The sequence below is a fragment of the Gorilla gorilla genome, chromosome 15 (genome assembly GCF_029281585.2).
Source record: "Gorilla gorilla gorilla isolate KB3781 chromosome 15, NHGRI_mGorGor1-v2.1_pri, whole genome shotgun sequence".
In the NCBI taxonomy this organism is placed as follows: domain Eukaryota; kingdom Metazoa; phylum Chordata; class Mammalia; order Primates; family Hominidae; genus Gorilla; species Gorilla gorilla.
In genome coordinates, this window is record NC_073239.2 from 19,400,178 (window position 1) to 19,419,497 (window position 19,320).

Here is a 19,320-nt window from a genome sequence, read left to right on the forward strand (position 1 = left end):
TCATCCTATTGAGGAAAAGTTCCGATTTCTTTGTATGAACTATTTAAAGTACATAAGTATTTTGTGAAATTCTATCATATGTTTAAGCTTTTAAATTTCAACATCCTTCACCATATGAAGGCAATGAGCACAATATAATAGCATAATATCCTACAGCTTAGGCTATATAATTAACTTATAAATCACATAAATTTAGGGTTTGTACAACTTCTATTACAAATATTAAAAACACTACAAATATTATTTAGGCTGAAATGATTGTGAAAACTATCCTAAAATTTGATTAACATAACTCTTTTTGTTGTTCCCCAGTGATATGAGCTATTTGGCTATTTGTAATATATTTGTAACCTTTTCAGCCTTTCTCAAAATTTCTTATTATTAGAATAATTTGTATAAGTTAATTAAAAACATGAGTGAACTGGAAAAGTCCTGGAAATTTCTACAACTGCAATAAAATAGGTTTAATAATTATGTATTTTTTGTTTGTTAAGAATGAAGACATACCAATTGTGAATTCAACAATTTCATAAATAATCTATAAAAGATAAATTTTCCAATAATAAAGAGGAAAAAACAAACTTTCTTTATATGTGCCACTCATTTTGTTTAAGAATATATTTAGATTTGGAAAACAAAATAGAAGAATCACCAGTCAGATACTAAGCGGGAATCACTGAAACACAATGTTAGTTCTAATGGATGGATGATTGTGTTTGGTCTTTTGAAACTTTGAAGTATAGGTAAGTCTTGATCACACAAATTAATAAATCCTAAAGCTGGAGTTAACAATAACCATTACACCCAAATTCTGCAGCTTAGCCCAGCCAATTTTTCAAAAGGTCAGGTTGTGAACTGGAGAAGATCAGGGAGGTCCACCGCATAGCTTTGTTGCCAGGCATCTCTAGTCTGGATTGTTGCAGGCATTTATTAGTATTCGTCAGCAGACTCAACAAAGCAAACAAGAAATTCAAGCACGAATAATAAAATGAAATGCTGCTATATAACCCTTTGTCATTCAGCAAATATGGGACTTTTTAGCTACATTGTTCCTAAACCTGGGTTACTACTTTAATTTTTCTCCACAGCGCTGACTGAATGAGTATGCATGTGTGTTAAATGCAGAGCTCCCCTAACAACTGCAGGACTGCCATTTAATCTGTTGGTAGATGGACCATTTCCTGTGGGAACCGTAGCTATGATTTCCAGATCCACCAAATAAATCTCAGATTAAGATTCCAAATGAAACCTGCCTTTGGCAGATAAAAAATGTCAAGATGGATATAAACAGTAAAATTATAAATTATCTAGGTGTTGCATGACAAACCAATGCTCAATTTTTTTTGTTGACATGTGCCCAGATATCAAAACTATATGAGACATTCATCAAATGTCACACTTTCACAATATTGGAGGCATCATTAAAACTGTTTGACTAAGGACCTCAAAGTGTTTAAGCAGTAGCTCAAAAGTATATTTGTGCAAAGTAGAAGAATAAATTTACATATCAGCAGCAGCTCATAAGGGATGGGTAAATATTCTGTTTATCTCTCATTGTAATTCAGGTTACTTTAAATACAAGGTTTTAGGAAATCATTATACTCTATATGGCATCATTACATAACTTTCTATGTAAATGATATATTTTATTCAAATTCCCCATTTGTTTCTCAAACACACACACACACACACACACACACACACACACACAAAACCAAGAAACCCAAAAAACAAAAAGAAAAACATAAAAGGAAAAGGTAAGACTGCTATTTCATTAATCAACTGTAACTGCTAAACTAGTCCCTTGTTAGTTACACTACAGCATCATCAGCCCCTTGTTAGAGTTAGCATTTTAAACTTTTCAAAAAAGCATTAAGTACTTGAAACAAAAAAAATAAAGCCTCAGAAAAGTAAATTTGTTTTTTGGTAATGTGTTCATTTCAAATGACTTGGGGGAGGGGCAGAGACTTTTTAAAAAAATAATAAAGGGTCAATATAGAACATCATGGAAAGCAAAAGTCCTATTAAAAATGCAGAGGAAGTCTCTGATGCTGGTTTCTACTGCATTCTCAAGAGATCAAAGACTGCTTTTTTAATGAAAAAAATTTTTTGTCATCTTCTTACCTGGGCTAGTGCAGCCTTGTCCTAATCTTTAACTCTATACTGGTTGATTATAAAATATAAGCAATGAAGTTTTCCAAAAGGAAACAGATTTGCTGAACTGTAATCATCACTTTTTTTAACTTTAAACTCTTAAAAGCAATTGAGTAAAATAGCTTCAGTGACTCCAAAGTTGCAACATTTGGTTTTTTGATAAACATTTAAAAATCATCTGATCTACTTAAAATAGAAATTCTTTCAAATTATAACTTCTTTCCACTTTTATAATAATTCATGGAAAGGACACAGAATATCCATACTCCATATTCCAAATCTTAGGGTTTGCACACAGGCCTGAAACCTTAAGGACTACATATTTGTTCTGTCTTCCCTTATCATATTTCTTTCTTCCAAAACTTGTTGTTGGTTCAAGGAAACTAATGCTAAAGGAACCATACCTACCCTAATCTGCTAGGGATTAATATTAATCTGAAAAATTTGAATTTTCTGGAGTGGGGAGAACATTAATTAAAGAAAGAAATAATGGTATCTTGTGCTTGAATGTGATTATATTTCTATACTAAAACTGTTCATATCAATGAAGATTGTTAACTGTGTTAATTTTACAGTGTATCAAATTATCTTGGTACAGACAGCAAAACTGTATTTAAAAGGAGCATTTAATTGTTAATTTTTAAAATATTGAGTAGCAAAAACATTGTTTCTACACAAGTGTAATTTTATCAATACAAATCCATCAGTTTGTATTGTTCACCCATCAGCATCCTAATATTATAGTACTAAATGGTTATATGTAAAAACTAGAATCTGTCAAAAAATAAATATAAAAGTTTAAATACAATTTTTGAAAATAATTACTTTTTAGTTTGCATCTTTTCAACACAATTTTACCATATGGCAAAGTATTATCAATTTCATCCAAAAGCTACAGATAAGAATATTTTTAATTCAATCATTTACACTATAGTCTACTTAATTTCAAAATTTTGAAGCCTGACTTGCTCTAAATTTGTTTTTTCATATTCCCTAAAATAAGCAGAACACAAAGAAAAGCTGTATCTGAAATTCTCCCAAAAAGATAATAACGTCCTACATGACAGGTTGTTTTGATTCGAATAAAACCAAAACACTAAAAGTTGAAGTATTTGGTGAACTCCTCCAAAAGATTTTTATTCTACTACTACAAATTTATTTACATCCAAAGAGTAGTAAGTAAATGTACATAAAATATATAATTTTATCATTTAAGAAACTTTTTTAAAATGTATTTAAAATACCTTTAAGTCCAGGAAGTCACATTAGTCCTACCCTATAGTCAACCTGGACCAACCCTCTAAAGGGCCTTCAATTCAGTCTACATACCAATGTATATTGATCCAGGTCTCCTAAATCAGCAAAATGCCAATGCACACTCAGATCTTTATATTAATCATACTACGGAGGCCACACAGTCATCTGAAATATGACAAGCTGAAATTCTCATGTGTAGAAAATTAAAGATTCAGTAATATTACGTTAAGCTGCATGTTGTAAATATGTGTTACAAGAGGTGTTCTGGCATGAAAGGCCATAACCAGAAATAAATGAGGATTTTTAGCAAAGATTTATTCAGAATCTTAAGCATGGAGAATTTAAAACAAAGCAAAAATCTTTTGACAAAATCAAGTCATTATTTTCTATTTCAAAGAAAAAAATCTTGTTTTCATGACCACAAATAAATTTGAAAGAATTTGCATATTAAAAGTAGAGTTTGTATTTCCTTAACCTAAAGAAACAGACTCACAAGTTCTACAAAGAGGATCATACCAACAGAATAGGAACGGGGGAGAAAAGGTCCTATTAAAAGGGAAATTTACCATTTTTCATGCTCATTCTTCCTAGAAACGATCATTTCTATAAAATGCAGGAACCAAAGATGTAAGAATTCTGCATGAAGAGTACAGTGTGAACTGATTTAAAACATTATAAATTAGTAAAAACAGAAAAAAGAGAAAGAAATAAAGAGAAAGAAGAAATCCTATTAGCTCACAAATTTTCCCCCTACTAAGAATTTATGGATTAGTTCAATGGTTGTAACAAATGTACAACTGTGGTAGAGAATAGGCAGAGACAGAAGTTGGGTGTTTGTGGGGGTAGGGATGTATGGGAACACTCTGTACTTTCAACTCAATTTTACTGTAAATCTAAAACTGTTCTGAAAGATAAGCTCTATTTTTTAAACTGCCAAAACATAATTTAAAAAATAATTTGTGGCATAAACTCACCAACATGAACTATTCATATAGGAAATTATGAATCTTAAAATTATGACACAACAAATGTCATAACCAGTTAGAAAACTAAGTTGCCCTTGCAAACATTTTTTGTTTTTTCATTCCATTTTTCTACTCAGTCCAAGAGTATTAACAGAATCATTCACATCAAGCTTAAAAAATAAAGAATTCCAGAATCGTATTTAATAAACTTATTTATATTAAAGGAAATTTTTTAAAATAAAAGACTATAACCTCAATCATTCTTCTAAGAGTAGCCTCAGCATCTCCTCAGGAAATGAATCAATCCTTGCTGGCCAGCTGCCAGTATTCCTAAAACCACTCTCTCAAATATTCTAGATGGTCATGTGTGAGAAGCTACTAGCACTCTATTAAGCTAGGTCCTATGGAGATAAGCAGTAAATTTAATCAGATCTCAGACATGTTCTTCTTTTAACCCCCAATGGCACATGGAAAATTTTTTAAATGCAATCTTAAATCCACACTTGCCAAAAGGAAAAGACACATAAAAATACTCTGTGATGCCACTAATCTGGAGATTTTTATTGCAACTGGAATTTCAATACATACAAAAATAGATTTTATCCTAAATGAATATTATTAATTATATACTATAGTCTATCAAATATACTAACTATAAGCATACCATTTTGAAAATTAAAGTTCCAGTGATATTCTGAACATTGTATTAGAGGAAAATAGACTTCTTAAAATACTATTACAATCATTTCAAATACTGTTATTAAGGATTCATAATACTTTTGAAACTCAGTAGAAGGTACCTTCCACAGCTAGAAGGAATAAGAAAGACAATCACCACGATTTACTTAAAAGTCCTTTAAATTTGTCAACCACCTTTGTTTTAATTTTTTTTATTTTATGTATTTATTTATTTATTTTAGCATCTGTAACCTACCACCATCACACTGGTGGAAAGAATTACTCTGGTATGTGAAATACAGATTAAATAAATTCATTTCCTGTTTCAGACATTGTAGTAGGGACTTTACATATAGCATTCCTCATCTTCGCAATGGTCCTAAATAGATTATCTCTCTATTTCATATAAAAGAAAACTCAAGCTTACAAAGATTTATGAAACTTGTACCCACATCCAAGTAGGTAGTAAGTGAAAGATTTAAAAATTGAAACTTATGTTTAGCTCCAAACCTGTGTTCTTTCCACCATAACATTTTACTGACATTATTAAAAGTATTGGTTTTCCAACACAGTCTTCTTTCTACTTTAAAATATAGGCAATAAGCTAAAACCACTAACTATATTTCTTCTTCATGAAAAATACACCATTACTTACTAGAAAGCCAATTATTAAAATTTAAGTCCTGTAATTTAATACAGAATGATTAGTTATCTAGACATTTTCAAAACCTTTAATTTCAAGGAGTATATAATCATAATGTCTAGGAAATAGCTTTTTTTCTACCAGCTTATCTTGCTGGTAGCAATGAATGTCCATTCTAAGCAATTTGTCATTTCCTTCTTCTCCGCCTTAAACATAAAATAGTTTATAAAAGTGATATGAGATTCTATAATCATATTTTAGTCATAATGATCAACAACATTTGAAAGCATCAATGATGTTTTCCTACAGTGGTTCTTCAATGTCTACACTTACAAACTGTCTGCAAATCATGGAATAGTTTTAGTTATAATTCAATTACAGAATTGCAGACAGACAAAAGGTAAAACAGAATATGTACTTTGTGAACAGAGAGAAAGATAAATGAATCAATAATACAAGAGGTTGATGGTGGCACACAGGTTCAAAATGCCAAGGACAAATAAACATTATTCTGACTCAACAAGAAACTACCAAACCACTTGCAAGTTACCTTTCGTTAAGTTTCATTTATTTAAAAAAAAATGTGTTACTGTGTTTTATAGAAAAACCGTAAGAATCATGGATACAAATGATACTTGCCAATCCAATTCTAAAATAAGGAAGAAGACAACTGTTTTTTACTTAAATTCAGTAGGATAAAAAATTTTTAAATATTTACTAGCCTCCAATAAGCTGAAAAATGTAAGAATTCTATTTACACAGCCATTCTATAAGTGCCTTCTCACCTTATTTCAAATAAGTACAATGATTCCTGATTTAGAATCATGATCATGTTTTAAGCTTAAAGATAAATTAAAAATATGTAATCTATATCAAAATTTAGATAATAAATAAAAATAACTACTTGTGTGTAAAATATATATTACATATGATGATCCCCCCAAATAATAAACCTAAAAACAATATTGAACAAACTCATTAAATTGAAAGATTTTGGTCAAAAGCTTCTTCAAGGTATAATTCTCATCATTTCTTACCTTAAATTGGTAAAAAATATATATATATTTACAATATAGCAGATTTAATATTTAATTTTGGTAGGCACAGTAACCTTTTGTAACCTTTCTTAGGGAACACTGACCCCTAAAGGTTCTAAATTTAAATAAGTTTCACAATTTTCTAAATTTAACTGGTATCCAGATCTCATTTTTACCTACAAAATTGCAAGTATGTATACTTAGGGCAGACATATTTACCTGTAAATATGTAAACTATTTGCAAAGAATTGTTGTATGCTATAAAACTACTAAACCATGTATCTGCTAATAAAAATCAACAACATTAATTTAAGAAATGATCAGGAATTTATAACAGTATTCCAAATAATTATTCATATAAGATTTATGATATCTATGTCTTTTTTCTTACATAGTTATGTATATAAGTAAGTACAAAAAAGGGCTAAACAACAATAATTTAACAACTCATTATTTCAGAGGGTATAAACTCCTTTGACTATGACATTTCATTTTTTTCTTTTTTTTTTTCAAAAGAGAACCCTTAAATAGAAGTTTTCACAAAAAGGCAAAACATCCTTACCCCTTAAAAGGCCTGAAGATGGTAACACTTTTTTTGCTGGCAATATATGTTTATTCACACACACATTGTTTTTATCAACTTACAAACTACATTCATTCAGGACTGTTTTTTTAACTCCTTAAAGAAAGTTGGGGGCTAGATACAGTTGTTTTCGCCTGTCATCCCAGGGCTTTGGGAGTCTGAGGCAGGAGAATTGCTCGAGGCTAGGAGTTTGGGACCAGCCTGGAGAACATAGTGAGACCCCCCAACCCCTACAAACCATTTAAAAAAAAATTAGCCAGATACAGTGACTCATACCTGTAGTCCAAGCTACTCAGGAGGCTGAGGAAGGAGGACTGCTTGAGCCCAGTAATTCATGGTTACAGTGGGCCATGATCATACCACTGCACTCCAGCAAGGATGACAGAGTGAGACTCTGTCTTTAAAAAATATACATATAAAAAAAAAACTTGGGTTTATTTTGTAGATGTCATCACCCAGCCCATCTACCAACCTCAGCTTTCCATTTTCCAAAATGTCTACAATGACAAAAACAAAGAAAAACATAAATGGTTCTATATGTTACATTATCAATCTTATCAACTCTTTGACTTAAAATATTTCAGAAGTGTTTCTACAGTAAAGCTAGGAAAAAAATGGTCACTTCAGCACTCTTTAAAATCAAATTTGTAAGATGAAATAAAGGCATATCTGTGTAATACAAGTTTTAATTAACTTAATTTCTTTTAAAGTTAGTAAAATTATACTAAATAAAATAACTATTCAAAGGAACCGACTAGGAACATTTATGTAAGATAGAGCTTTGAAGCAATTTGTGATTTAAGATAAATCCCATGAACCCTGCCATCAGGGAGATGACAATGTGAGATTTTACTGTTTAAACATATCTGTTATCCCAAGACTTGAAAGTTAAAATATTTATGTTTAATTTTATTTCCTAATATTATTTAATTTATTGAGACAGTCTCCCTCTGTTGCCCAGACTGGAGTGTGATGGCATGATCTCTGCTCACAACAACCTCCGCCACTGGAGTTCAAGTGATTCTCCTGCCTCAGACTACCGAGTAGCTGGGATTACAGGTGTGTGCCAAAACACCCAGCTAATTTGTGTATTTTTAGTAGAGACAGGATTTCACCATGTTGGTCAGGCTGGTCTCGAACTCCTGACCTCAAGTGACCCACCTGCCTTCGCCTCTCAAAGTGCTGGGATTACAGGCATAAGCCACCGCATCTGACCTTTTTCCTAATAATGTTTAATAATGGATCCTTATAAAAGGGAATGTCTTATTCCTCTTTCCAATGTCAAAAAGATGCCTGTAAAAATGTAGATTTTCCTAATGCTGTATCAGTCATGTCTGCTGTAAACTGTCTATGCATCTGTATAGTTTACTGTGCCTACTGTAAACTGTCTATGCATCTGTATCTTCAACCATAAAACTTTCCTTTTCATAAGTATCCCAGAGCTTCATCAGCTCCTTCCTTGACATCCTTCCTGATTACTGGACATTTATCAGTAGTACTTCCTCTACAGTCTCTATCTCTTTAGATATATTAAAAATAACTCCTTTGACTCCTTAAAGATCGTTTGGTCTCTAATTTGAATATAACTCTTACAGCAATATGATGTGTGAATGAGAAACACAACAGATGCATCATTATTTGCTTCCTTTTTGTTATTTTTTTAACATAAATTGAGTAAAATGCTTTTGAGCTCTTTAAAAGAAGAGTATCTGCTTACTTACTTGAATAAATGAATAAACATAGCTATAACAAATTAGTTCCTAACTTCATACCAATACATTCTTATCCACAACTTGAATATATAGAGCACACCAAAATTAAGTGTCACATAATACATGCACTATTAACTTTGCACAAAAAACCTTTAACTATCTTACCCAGATAATATATATGACTGTTTATATAGAATTAAATCAGCTATCTGGATTCTAAACTCATAATAAGCAGCCCAGAGTGACAAATAAAAAGAGAAATTACTAATGGTGAGTGCAAAAACAGCAAGAAAATTTGTTAACAGTATAAAAATCAAAAACACAATCCAGAAATCAGAAAAAGGCACTCAGATCTTTCTATAACTCAAAAGAATGTATAATTGTTAACTTATTCAGTACAATGATTATAGAACGGTCCTCAAAAATGTACTTTAACCTTCAAAAAAGGATAAAAATGTGGCTGGACTATGCTGAACAGGAGCCCTGTTGGGGGAAGGGGAACCAAAAAAGGAAGAGATGCACACAGTGTTTTAAAAAGAATCCTATTTTTTAAATTATAATACAAGAGGAAATTTTAAAAGATGTACATGAAGGTTTAAGTTTTCAAATATATGTAATATCACATTCAGAAAAAATCATCTCCCAAGGATTCCAAATTTTCAACATTTTACTGTAATAGATCTTAAATATCTCTTGCCCCCTCCCTTATGTCTGCTGCTCTTATCTGTCTGACTGTCCATCCATCCATCCATCCATCCATCCATCCATCCATCCTTCCTTCCACTTGTTTTTCAGGCCATATCTCAGTCTGTCTCTGTCTTCAGACAGTCTTTCCAATTCTATCTGTCTCTGACTGTTCTCTGCCTCTCAGGCTGTGTTCCTCCACATGTGCATACCTGTGAGTCTCTTCTTCTCTGTCTCATATATGTGTCTTAATCTATTTTTCAATGTATGTATCTTCTGATCTATGTCTTTCTCCTCTGTCTGCATATATACATGTCTGTCTCTCATTCTCTCTACTCTCTCTCCTTACTTTAGGTGTGTCTGTTTCTCTGGTGGATTTTTCTTTTTCACTCTGGCATTTCTCTCTCTGTGTGAGGAGAGAGAGAGAGAGAGAGAGATATATATATATAGATATAGATATCAATATCTATATCTTGTCTCTTTTGCTATATGTCTGAAAGAGCCATATCTTGTCTCTTTCACTATATGTCTCTTGTCTGTATGTACATCTCTTTCTCTGTATCTGTCCGCATCCCTGTGTCTCCATCACTCTCAATGTGTCTCTTTTTTTTCTCTGTCCCTCACTATACATCTGTCTCTTTCTTACCAAGTCTCCTACTGCGGTATCTCTCTTTCTCTATGAGTCTCTGTGTATGCTTCTCTTTCTGTGTGCCTCCAGGTGTCAGTGCCTCTATGTGTTTCCCTCTTCAAGTATCTTCCTTCCTGTGTCTCTTTCTCTGAGGATCTCCTTCTCTGTGTGTTTTCTTTCTCTGAATGTGGCTCTGTACATCTCTGTCACAGTCATTCTGTCTCCTCTGTCTCTTTGTATGTAGGCGTGTTTCTCTTTCCCAGTGTGTCTTTTTTTTTCTCCCTCTCTCAATGTCTTTTCTGTGTCTCCTCTGTGTGCATGTGTGTGTCCCTTTCTCTCTGTGTGTATGTCTCTTTTCTCTGTGTGTCTTTCTTTGTATCTCTTTCATAATCCCTGGGTCTCTGTGTGCATGTTTTGCGTGTGTGTGTGCGCACTTGTCTACCTCTGTCTGATATATTGGTTAGAACAAACACACTTCACTCAGTGCCTTGAACTAGAACAACACCTGGGGCTTGGTATTAATACCTTAAAAGTCCTTACCTTTTGACCAGTTCTCCATTTGTATTTCTGTTCTTGTTTGCTCTGGCAATGTCTCTGGTTTTTGCTCCAAGATTTGCAGCTAAAATAAAGCCAACTCTAGATAAATAAACTGAAAACAATATATCAGAACACACCTAAATCTTACCTTTGTTTAACAGAGAATTTACAGGATAAATGGTTTTCTAAAACATTTACAATGGGACAATTAACTGAGAATTTCAACAGGAGAAATTAAATCTTTTTCTCAGAAAAAGGTTCTTTTCTTCACACTTGTATTTTAGTATATACAGTTCAGGTTAAGTTTTTTAGACATTCATGCTGATTTGGGTAGAGAACCATTTAATTTATTTAACTGAAATCTTCTTCAACTACAATTTTAAGCATTTAAGAAAAATACATTTTTACTTTATTTGCCATAAATTTTATACCAAAAATTTCAAATTTACTGATTTGAATTTACTGTGTATATATTCATATAGATTACTTTCATAAATTTTACTTATAAAAGTAATTTAAGAATATTACTCTAATTTTAAAAAACATAAAGACCACCACTAACTTGTGGAATTACTGATAACTCCTCTCTCTTATTTGTTTTTGTAGTAAACATGATAAAACACTATGCAAGTTTTTTTTTATGCTTTTAAGGAGAATAAAATTAGATTTACCTCACAGATAGAACCCTGCGTTCTTTAAAAAGTCCTCAAATAAAGCTGTAGTAAGCTTCTCCTTTTCCAATTTTCTCTAAATATGTTGATTTGGAGTTGGCAATCTTTTTCTAAGTTTCTCATTTACTTTTGGATTAGCTGAAAATATAGGAAGTTATTAATATCAAAGAAATATGTTCCAGTCAATGAAGCCATTTCCCTACATATTGCCCAAAAAGGTTAATAATAATTGCAGTATTTTAATAAGAGATTCATATACCAAGACATGTAGAAAATACAGTCTTTAATAACCTCTGGAGTATTTTAAAACATGTCTTACAGGCCTTAATGTGCTTAGTAATATACTATTTAAAACCATAATTTTATCCCTCTGCAATATACAGTCACTCTTCCTCATCATTTACCCAGCTAATGAATGCCAGCAATTAGTAAAATGTAATCCCATTGCACAATCATTTTAATGCTTTTAGCACTCAGAAAAGTAAACACCAAATTAATACTGCTCAAGCCATATCAGATCCTAGTTGGAAGCAAGCAATTATAGTTCAGCTCCTCAGGTGTAATTAAATGATTGGAATGATTTAGTTCCATAAATGCAAGTTAATTCATAAGCAAGCAACAAATATACTGGGAGTAATTACAAGAAACATTGACAGTCTAAGCAGGGCAAATTCTTTTGTAAGACTGAGGTAGTAAAATGCTGCCCTCTCCTGGGCATTTAAGGGAATAACTCAGAGCCAAACAAAAAAATTACACAAAACCCAAGTTTTAGAAAGCCTCTAGACAAAATAACCAATATATCAATTTGATTCCATGACTTATAACAAAAACCTAAATTAATACCTATATTATGATAATTTATGGACACTGAGATAATTAATGATTTGTCTAATAAAGCTCTGAGTCCCAAACTACATCTATTTTATATAGGCGATGTCTACACTTTTAATGAAATAAAATAATGCTTATGGCAGACTGCAAGTGAAACTTTTAGTACCCAACGAGACTTCCAGTCAATACCTCTGTTCTCTTAATGGCAAAGCGTAACTTGACTGTTATGGATAATAACTAAACTATGCTTTTATATGTAGTAAAATATGCATGGAAAATGTAAAACAAAATATTCAATACTGTTATGACTTTAAATAATGATCTAAAATTAATTTTTTAATAAACTTCAATAACCAAAACAAAAACCTGAGTACTATTATAACTGTCATTACAGGCATATTTCAAAATGTAAAGAGTAACAAGTACTACACAAAAATGCACCCTGTTTTAGGTCATTCCCCACACTTTACCTTCTTAGGCTAAAATTCAGGACAAATGTACTTATATACTAACTACTCAAGTGGTCCTTAACTTTTCACACTGAACTTTCAGAAGCTTATTTATTATACTCTTAAGTTATGCTATAACCAATAAGCCTGTGTTAAAAATATGTATTAGTAGCCTTAAACCCAAACAGTATCATCCCATTGCCTTTCTGTAATTTGAACATGTTCTCTGATAAAATATTGCAATTAGCACAATAAACGTTTACTTCTTCAAAAAATGCAAATGGTCCTTGGCAGAAGATAATGCTTAACACTACACCAATATTTTTGGAGACGGAGAGAGCAATAAATTAATGTCCTTTAAATTTGCTTTTAAATGCATTAAAATAACCACATTCTAAGTCATAACCAGCACAAACCATAAAAATAAAATCAAAATATTAAAAAGTCCTGTCACTAAGTTTAAAATGTACAGCACATTTGCTTTGCCCTTGATGTCACAGTCTTATTTTTCAATTCATATCTTGTACACTGTAAGTTAATTGCTTTTGGAAAGTACTTATTATTCATGTAAAAATTAATGTGCCAATGTGTTTAAATCCTCTTAAATGACCATTCATGCATCTTTCTTCTTTAAGTACCAATGAAATCTGTCAAAAGACATCAATGCAAAATGGTCTTAAAGGAAAGTTCTAATAGAGATTTTTTTTTCTGCTAACACAAGATTTTCATATTCACCAACTTTACTTAAATTCCATTAATTTTTTAAGCTACTTTTAATAAATTCACCAAGTAAAATTTTTAGGCCCCATAGTCTGTCATTTGTGTTCCAGCTGACATTATGAATATTAATAACAGTGTTATCCTGATTAAATAGGCTTCATATGAAATCCCTGTGAATCCTATAGCTCAGACATCTCATTTTTCCAACTCTTTATGAATTTGAATTCAGACATTAAACTGGAAAAATCTTTAAAAACAGATTTAGTGGCACATTTGCATATTCTTCAGCAAAAATTAGATGTTTTAATGTTTCAAACAATTAAAACATATCTACATATAATAGGAGAAGATTTCTGTAAAGATGCAACATATTTATACTTATTTTTTAGGACAAAGGATTAAGACTAATAAAATACTAACTTCTGTCCTTACCTTAAAGATTTGATATCAAGAATTTGTTTTCAGTCAAAAATTATATGTTCACATTAAAACTAGTGGGATGATTTTACAGCAGACAATCAGATAAATTGGGTTTCTTAATCCAAATGCTAACATTACATTAAAGACAAAACATATAAAGATTACGTTATTACTAATCTACACCAGGTTCAAGAAGCAAAGTAAAATCAATTTGCAACTAAAGTTTGTTTATAAGTTGTGATGGAAAAAATCACCTGTTTAAAAAAAAAACTCTACTATAACCAACAGAAGATATATGAGCAGCTGTTAAATTAAAATATTCTCCATAATAAATTCCTAGCCTCATTCCTCCAAGCTATTTTTAATTCTGAAAAATTTTCAGTATATAAAAAAGGAAGTGGCGGGGCATGGTGGCTCACGCCTGTAATCCCAGCACTTTGGGAGGCCAAGGCTGGCGGATCACGAGGTCAGGAGATCAAGACCATCCTGGCCAACATGGTGAAACCCCGTCTCTACTAAAAATAAAAAAAAATTAGTCTGGCTTGGCGGTGTGCACCTGTAGTACCCAGCTACTCGGGAGGCTGAGGCAGGAGAATTGCTTGAACCCGAGAGGCGCAGACTGCAGTGAGTCAAGATTGTGCCACTGCACTCCAGCCTGGTGACAGAGTGAGACCCTGTCTCACAAAAAAAAAAAAAAAAAAAAAAAGAGGAAGTGAGTCTTACATGGAAGAAAAGAAAAATAAATAATAATTAAGCAAACTGCACACCCTTCTCTCTCTCTAGGTACATAGGAATCTCAATATATCTGATAAAGTTTCCTACATGCACTCACCAAAAAAAAGAAGGTTGAAAAAATTTAAACAAACATCCCTACGCTCTCAAATGTGACTTGACTCTCCTATTTACTCAGCATTAAAACACTTCATGAAACAAAATTTGTTCTTTGACCAGTCTGAAATTTCTAATCTGCCTAAAAAATTGTAAGTAATTCTGACATTTACCCTTTAAAATTAAATAATGCCTTTTTTGACAGAGAAGCATTTAAAAATGGGATTTCATTCCCCAATGTAACAGTACCCAGGATTTTAAAAAACATTTTAAATAGGAGATGCTCTTCCTACCTTCCTCCACAAAAGCCACACTTTAGCAAATGTTTTCAGCTGACTTTGGTTTATGCCATATTTTTCATATTTTCTTAATCACAAATTTGTGTAAATTGAATCCAAGTATCAAACTAGAGATCATTTACAATACTTCATTTTATCCAACGTAATTTTAGAAAAACTCTGAATTTTGTATTTTCTAGCTTGAGAAATGTTGATAATTTCTGCATTAAAATAGTTTCATAAAAAGGAAAGCACGTTATTTCAGAGAGCCAAATATTTTATCACACAACACAATATAAGCACATGTCTTACTATTGGATTTTCATCTTATTATACAAAACACTCAAACATTTATAGCCCCTGACACGTTCTCTCCCCAAAAGAATCTCTTTCACCCAGTGTGCCTACTGCTTACCAAGCTCCAGATAACTCAAGTTCCTCAGAGCTATGAAAAGCAAGAAGAGGTTCAGGAAGAAAGGATAAGGGATAATAGTGGCCCTGTACCACAGCTATACAAATTTAAAAGGCATATATTTAAATTATTTGACCCCACAGTTCCATTACTAAAAATATTTACAAAAATATGTAAGATATTTTTATGTACAAAGATATTCATTGAAGCAGTTTTTATTTGTAAGAACAAACACTTATGCTCCAGTCATGCTGGTCTTCTTTCTGTTCTTCGAACACACCAAGCTTATTCTTGCCTCAGAGCTTTTATCTTGCTATTATACTGTATGCCTAGAATTCTCTCTTCTAGATCTCTAAGCCATTTCTCTCACTATGCAGGCCTTGCTCAAAACTCATCTCTTAATAAACTTTTTGCCTGGCCATCCCATCTAAAGTAGAAACTCTTTTCTCATCACATTACCTGCACTACTGCCTTCATGAAACTGATCTGTTCAGATTTTATTTCATTGTTTTTGATATATCTCAGCAACTTACATGTAAACAGGGCCCTTGATTTTTCTCCTCCATCTCTCTATCCTTAGAAGAGTATCTGGCATAAAATATGGACTCAGTAAACATTTGATGAACAGACAGGTGGATGGACAGGTGGAGGGACATGACTAGCAAGAAACTAGAACTAACATAAATGTCCGTCAATAGAGAACTGGTATAAATAAAATGTGGCTCAACCATATGGAAAACCTATATGGTTTATACCATAAATGCAAGAGATCTATATATACTATGTGTATACTATGAGCCAGACAATATTATAGGATTTAGATATAAAATGGTGAATAAGACAAATAGATTTCCTATACAAATATATCCTTGGTCAAAACAATACAGGCACAAAGTATGGATAAATTAAAAACAGAAAAATTATACTCACATATATATACATGCTTGAATAGGCACATTATTTTTTTACAGAAGTATACATAAGAAACTACTACCAGTGGTTAGTCTGAAGAAAGGGCCTATGAGTTGGGGTGGGGAGACAGAGAGAATGAGGGAAAGAAACATTTATATTTCATTTTATATTTATATGTATAATTTGGTTGTTTAATTGGGTGCATGTATTACTTCTAATTTAATAATTAAATATTTATAAATAATATGGAATTTAATAGGAAACCTTGCAGGACGCTACATTACCACCGAGAGGTCCAAAATGAATAGAAAGACAGTGATCTTCATGACACCCTTGAAACTTTGAAAAAACTATTATTGCCTAATTAATATTTTATAATTATACTTTGTTATGATTGATTGACTGCTTGCTTGCTGGTGTGTTTGCTTGGATTAACTAGACTAAAAAGTTCAAAATAAACTAATACATATGGCAAGAATTTCTTGGAATAGAGAAGTTCAAAATGTAAGAAAGAGTTTCTGAGAATTAAACAAATGTTTCTAAAAATCACATTTCTTAGTTCAATTAGGGACTATTTACAACTGTCTCAGAATTCAGGAGTCTAAATTCAGGATTCTAAAGTTTAAAAAATTTATAATGAAAATAAATTGTTTTGTATTATTACATTTTATGTCTATCACAGATAGTTCCCCTTTGTTTATGCTTCAGTGTTCAAAAAATTACCATGAAAAAAGACTAATTACATCCCATCATTGAAGGTCAATGTAACGGTTTCCGCCCACCTCCCCACCCCCACCCCCTCACCCCACACCCTGCCGCACCCGTAATAGAGACCAGTCCTCACTATCTTGCCCAGGCTGGTCTCAAACTTCTGGACTCAAGTGATTCTCCCACCTCGGCCTCCCAAAGTGCTGGGATTATAGGCATGAGTCACTGAATCTAGCCTAATTTTATGTGTCAACCTGACTAGGCCATGGGCTGGCCAGATATTTACAAGCATTATTCTAGGTGTGTCTGTGAGGTTGTTTCTGGATGAGATTAACATTTGAATCAGTGTACTGGGGAAAGTGGACTGCCCTCACTAATGTAGGTGGGCCATTTAATCAGTCAAGGTCCTGAATAGAACAAAAAGACTGACCTCTAGAAAGCAAGAGGGATCTCCTCTTGCCTTACTGCCTTCGGCTGGGACATCAATCCTTTACTGCCTTCAGACTATGAAATATTCACTCTTTTGGGGCTCAAGCTCAGTAGTCGTTAAACTGGAAATATACCATCAGCTCTCCTAGATCTCAGGCCTTCAAACTGGCAACAGAATTGCGCTACTGGCTCTCCAGGGTCACCAGCTTTCTGACTGCAGATCTTGGGACTTGTTAGCCTCCACAATCACATAGGTCAATTCTTATAAACGTGTTTGTGTGTGTGTGTGTGTGTGTGTGTGTGTGTGTGTGTGTGTGTCCTACTGGTAGTTTCTCTAAAAACTAACCATAAAAGGACATCAAATTAAGAGGAAATTAATACTTGGTGCTTCAAATATATGGCTTCCACATTTTCAAAATTTGGAGGGTAAGACAATATACTATTTTGAATACTGCAGTAGTCTTTAGTGCCAGCTGCAAACGACACTTTGAGAATGAATATGGCACTGCAAAGCCTACTGATAAAAAGCAAAATTGTAAAACTAGTATTATTTTCAGAAGGTAATCGCATACCAGGATTTTCTAAAATATCCTGAAACGTTTTGCCCTAAGCAAAACTAAACTAAATCACTTAATCTAGCACAGAACAGAATATAAAAACAAAGTCATCTTACAGAATAGTTTCTCCAGGGAACAAATAGCCTGTTTTCTTAAGATCCGTGTGGGTGCCAAGCTCTGATGCACTGATACACTCCTTCATACAAAGGTTTACATTTCCATACAGCCACCTGAAGTTCCTGGCAAATCAAAGCTGAAAATGTATTAGAGTAAGCTAAATTTATCTATAATGACAACTGTGATAAGTAGCCACTTGAAATCAAACAAAAGAATAGCTATCAGAAAATGTCTTTCAAAAATAAAGTTAAAAATAATCATTTAGGTCTTTAATTCATCATATATTATAATGCTTACTAACAGATTTTTCTCAAATTGAACAAAAACCATTTAGCGATTTTCCATATTTTCTGTAGTTTAACAATAAATACTAACAAAGAAGACCTTAACAAACAGAGGCATATACGGAAGAATAAATATATCCTAATAACAAGTCATACTTTGAGTTTTAAACATGTAATGACAATTTTATAATTGAGCCATAATTGCACACTACACTCCAGCCTGGGCGACAGAGTAAGACATGTCTCAAAGAAACACCAAAAAATACAATATTTATCTATGTAATTTGCTAAAATTACTGTAGCTAATCAATCCCAAAGGACAGTGCTGCATGCAACCTACGTACTTCATTTTTAAAAACTGTAATATTAAAGTCAGCTTACAGGTTATAGAATACAATTACTAGAAGTGAAGATTTTAAAGATAGTAAAATAAATTACACTTATAGTTCCAATTTCTTGTTCATTATCAAGAATGTCACAGCCTCCTCCATTCATTTTTCTGAGAAACTACAAAAGCTGATTTAATTTCTTGAGTCATTCTTAATAAATGTTTTCATTAATGAAAAGCATGCAGTAAAAATATGATCCCAAAACAGATGTTCCATAACATGGGATAAAAATGCATTATGAAAAGAAAACATAAAAGAAGCTGAACTATACATACAAATTTCCTTGAAGAAACAATTAGTTTTATTCTTCCTGCAACTTAAAATTATAATTTCAACTATAAATTTTATGTAAGTGTTGTACTCTTTTTTTTTTACCACATTATAGTTTCTTAGGATCCAGAAATATATGTTCAACTACAAATTTGTTTCTGAAGACA

General features: G+C 32.3%; 1 protein-coding gene across 28 annotated transcripts in view; it reads right to left on the bottom strand.

Moving 5' to 3' along the window:
* MIPOL1 (mirror-image polydactyly 1) overlaps positions 1 to 19,320 on the bottom strand; it is a 363,261-nt gene that overhangs the window by 302,853 nt on the left and 41,088 nt on the right. For 15 of the 28 annotated variants that reach the window (XR_002008607.4, XM_019039995.4, XM_019040000.4 and 12 more), the window contains 2 exons: positions 11,550 to 11,687; positions 10,882 to 10,960 (listed from right to left, as the gene is read on the bottom strand). Coding sequence is in view for 27 of the 28 variants with exons in the window: in XM_019039995.4 (XP_018895540.4) it covers positions 10,882 to 10,900 (19 nt within the window). In the remaining variant the exon portion in view is untranslated. Of the gene's footprint in view, positions 1 to 10,881; positions 10,961 to 11,549; positions 11,688 to 18,209; positions 18,347 to 19,320 lie in introns of all 28 variants that reach the window. The other 13 variants (XM_055360776.2, XM_055360786.2, XM_055360792.2 and 10 more) reach the window with 2 other exon arrangements.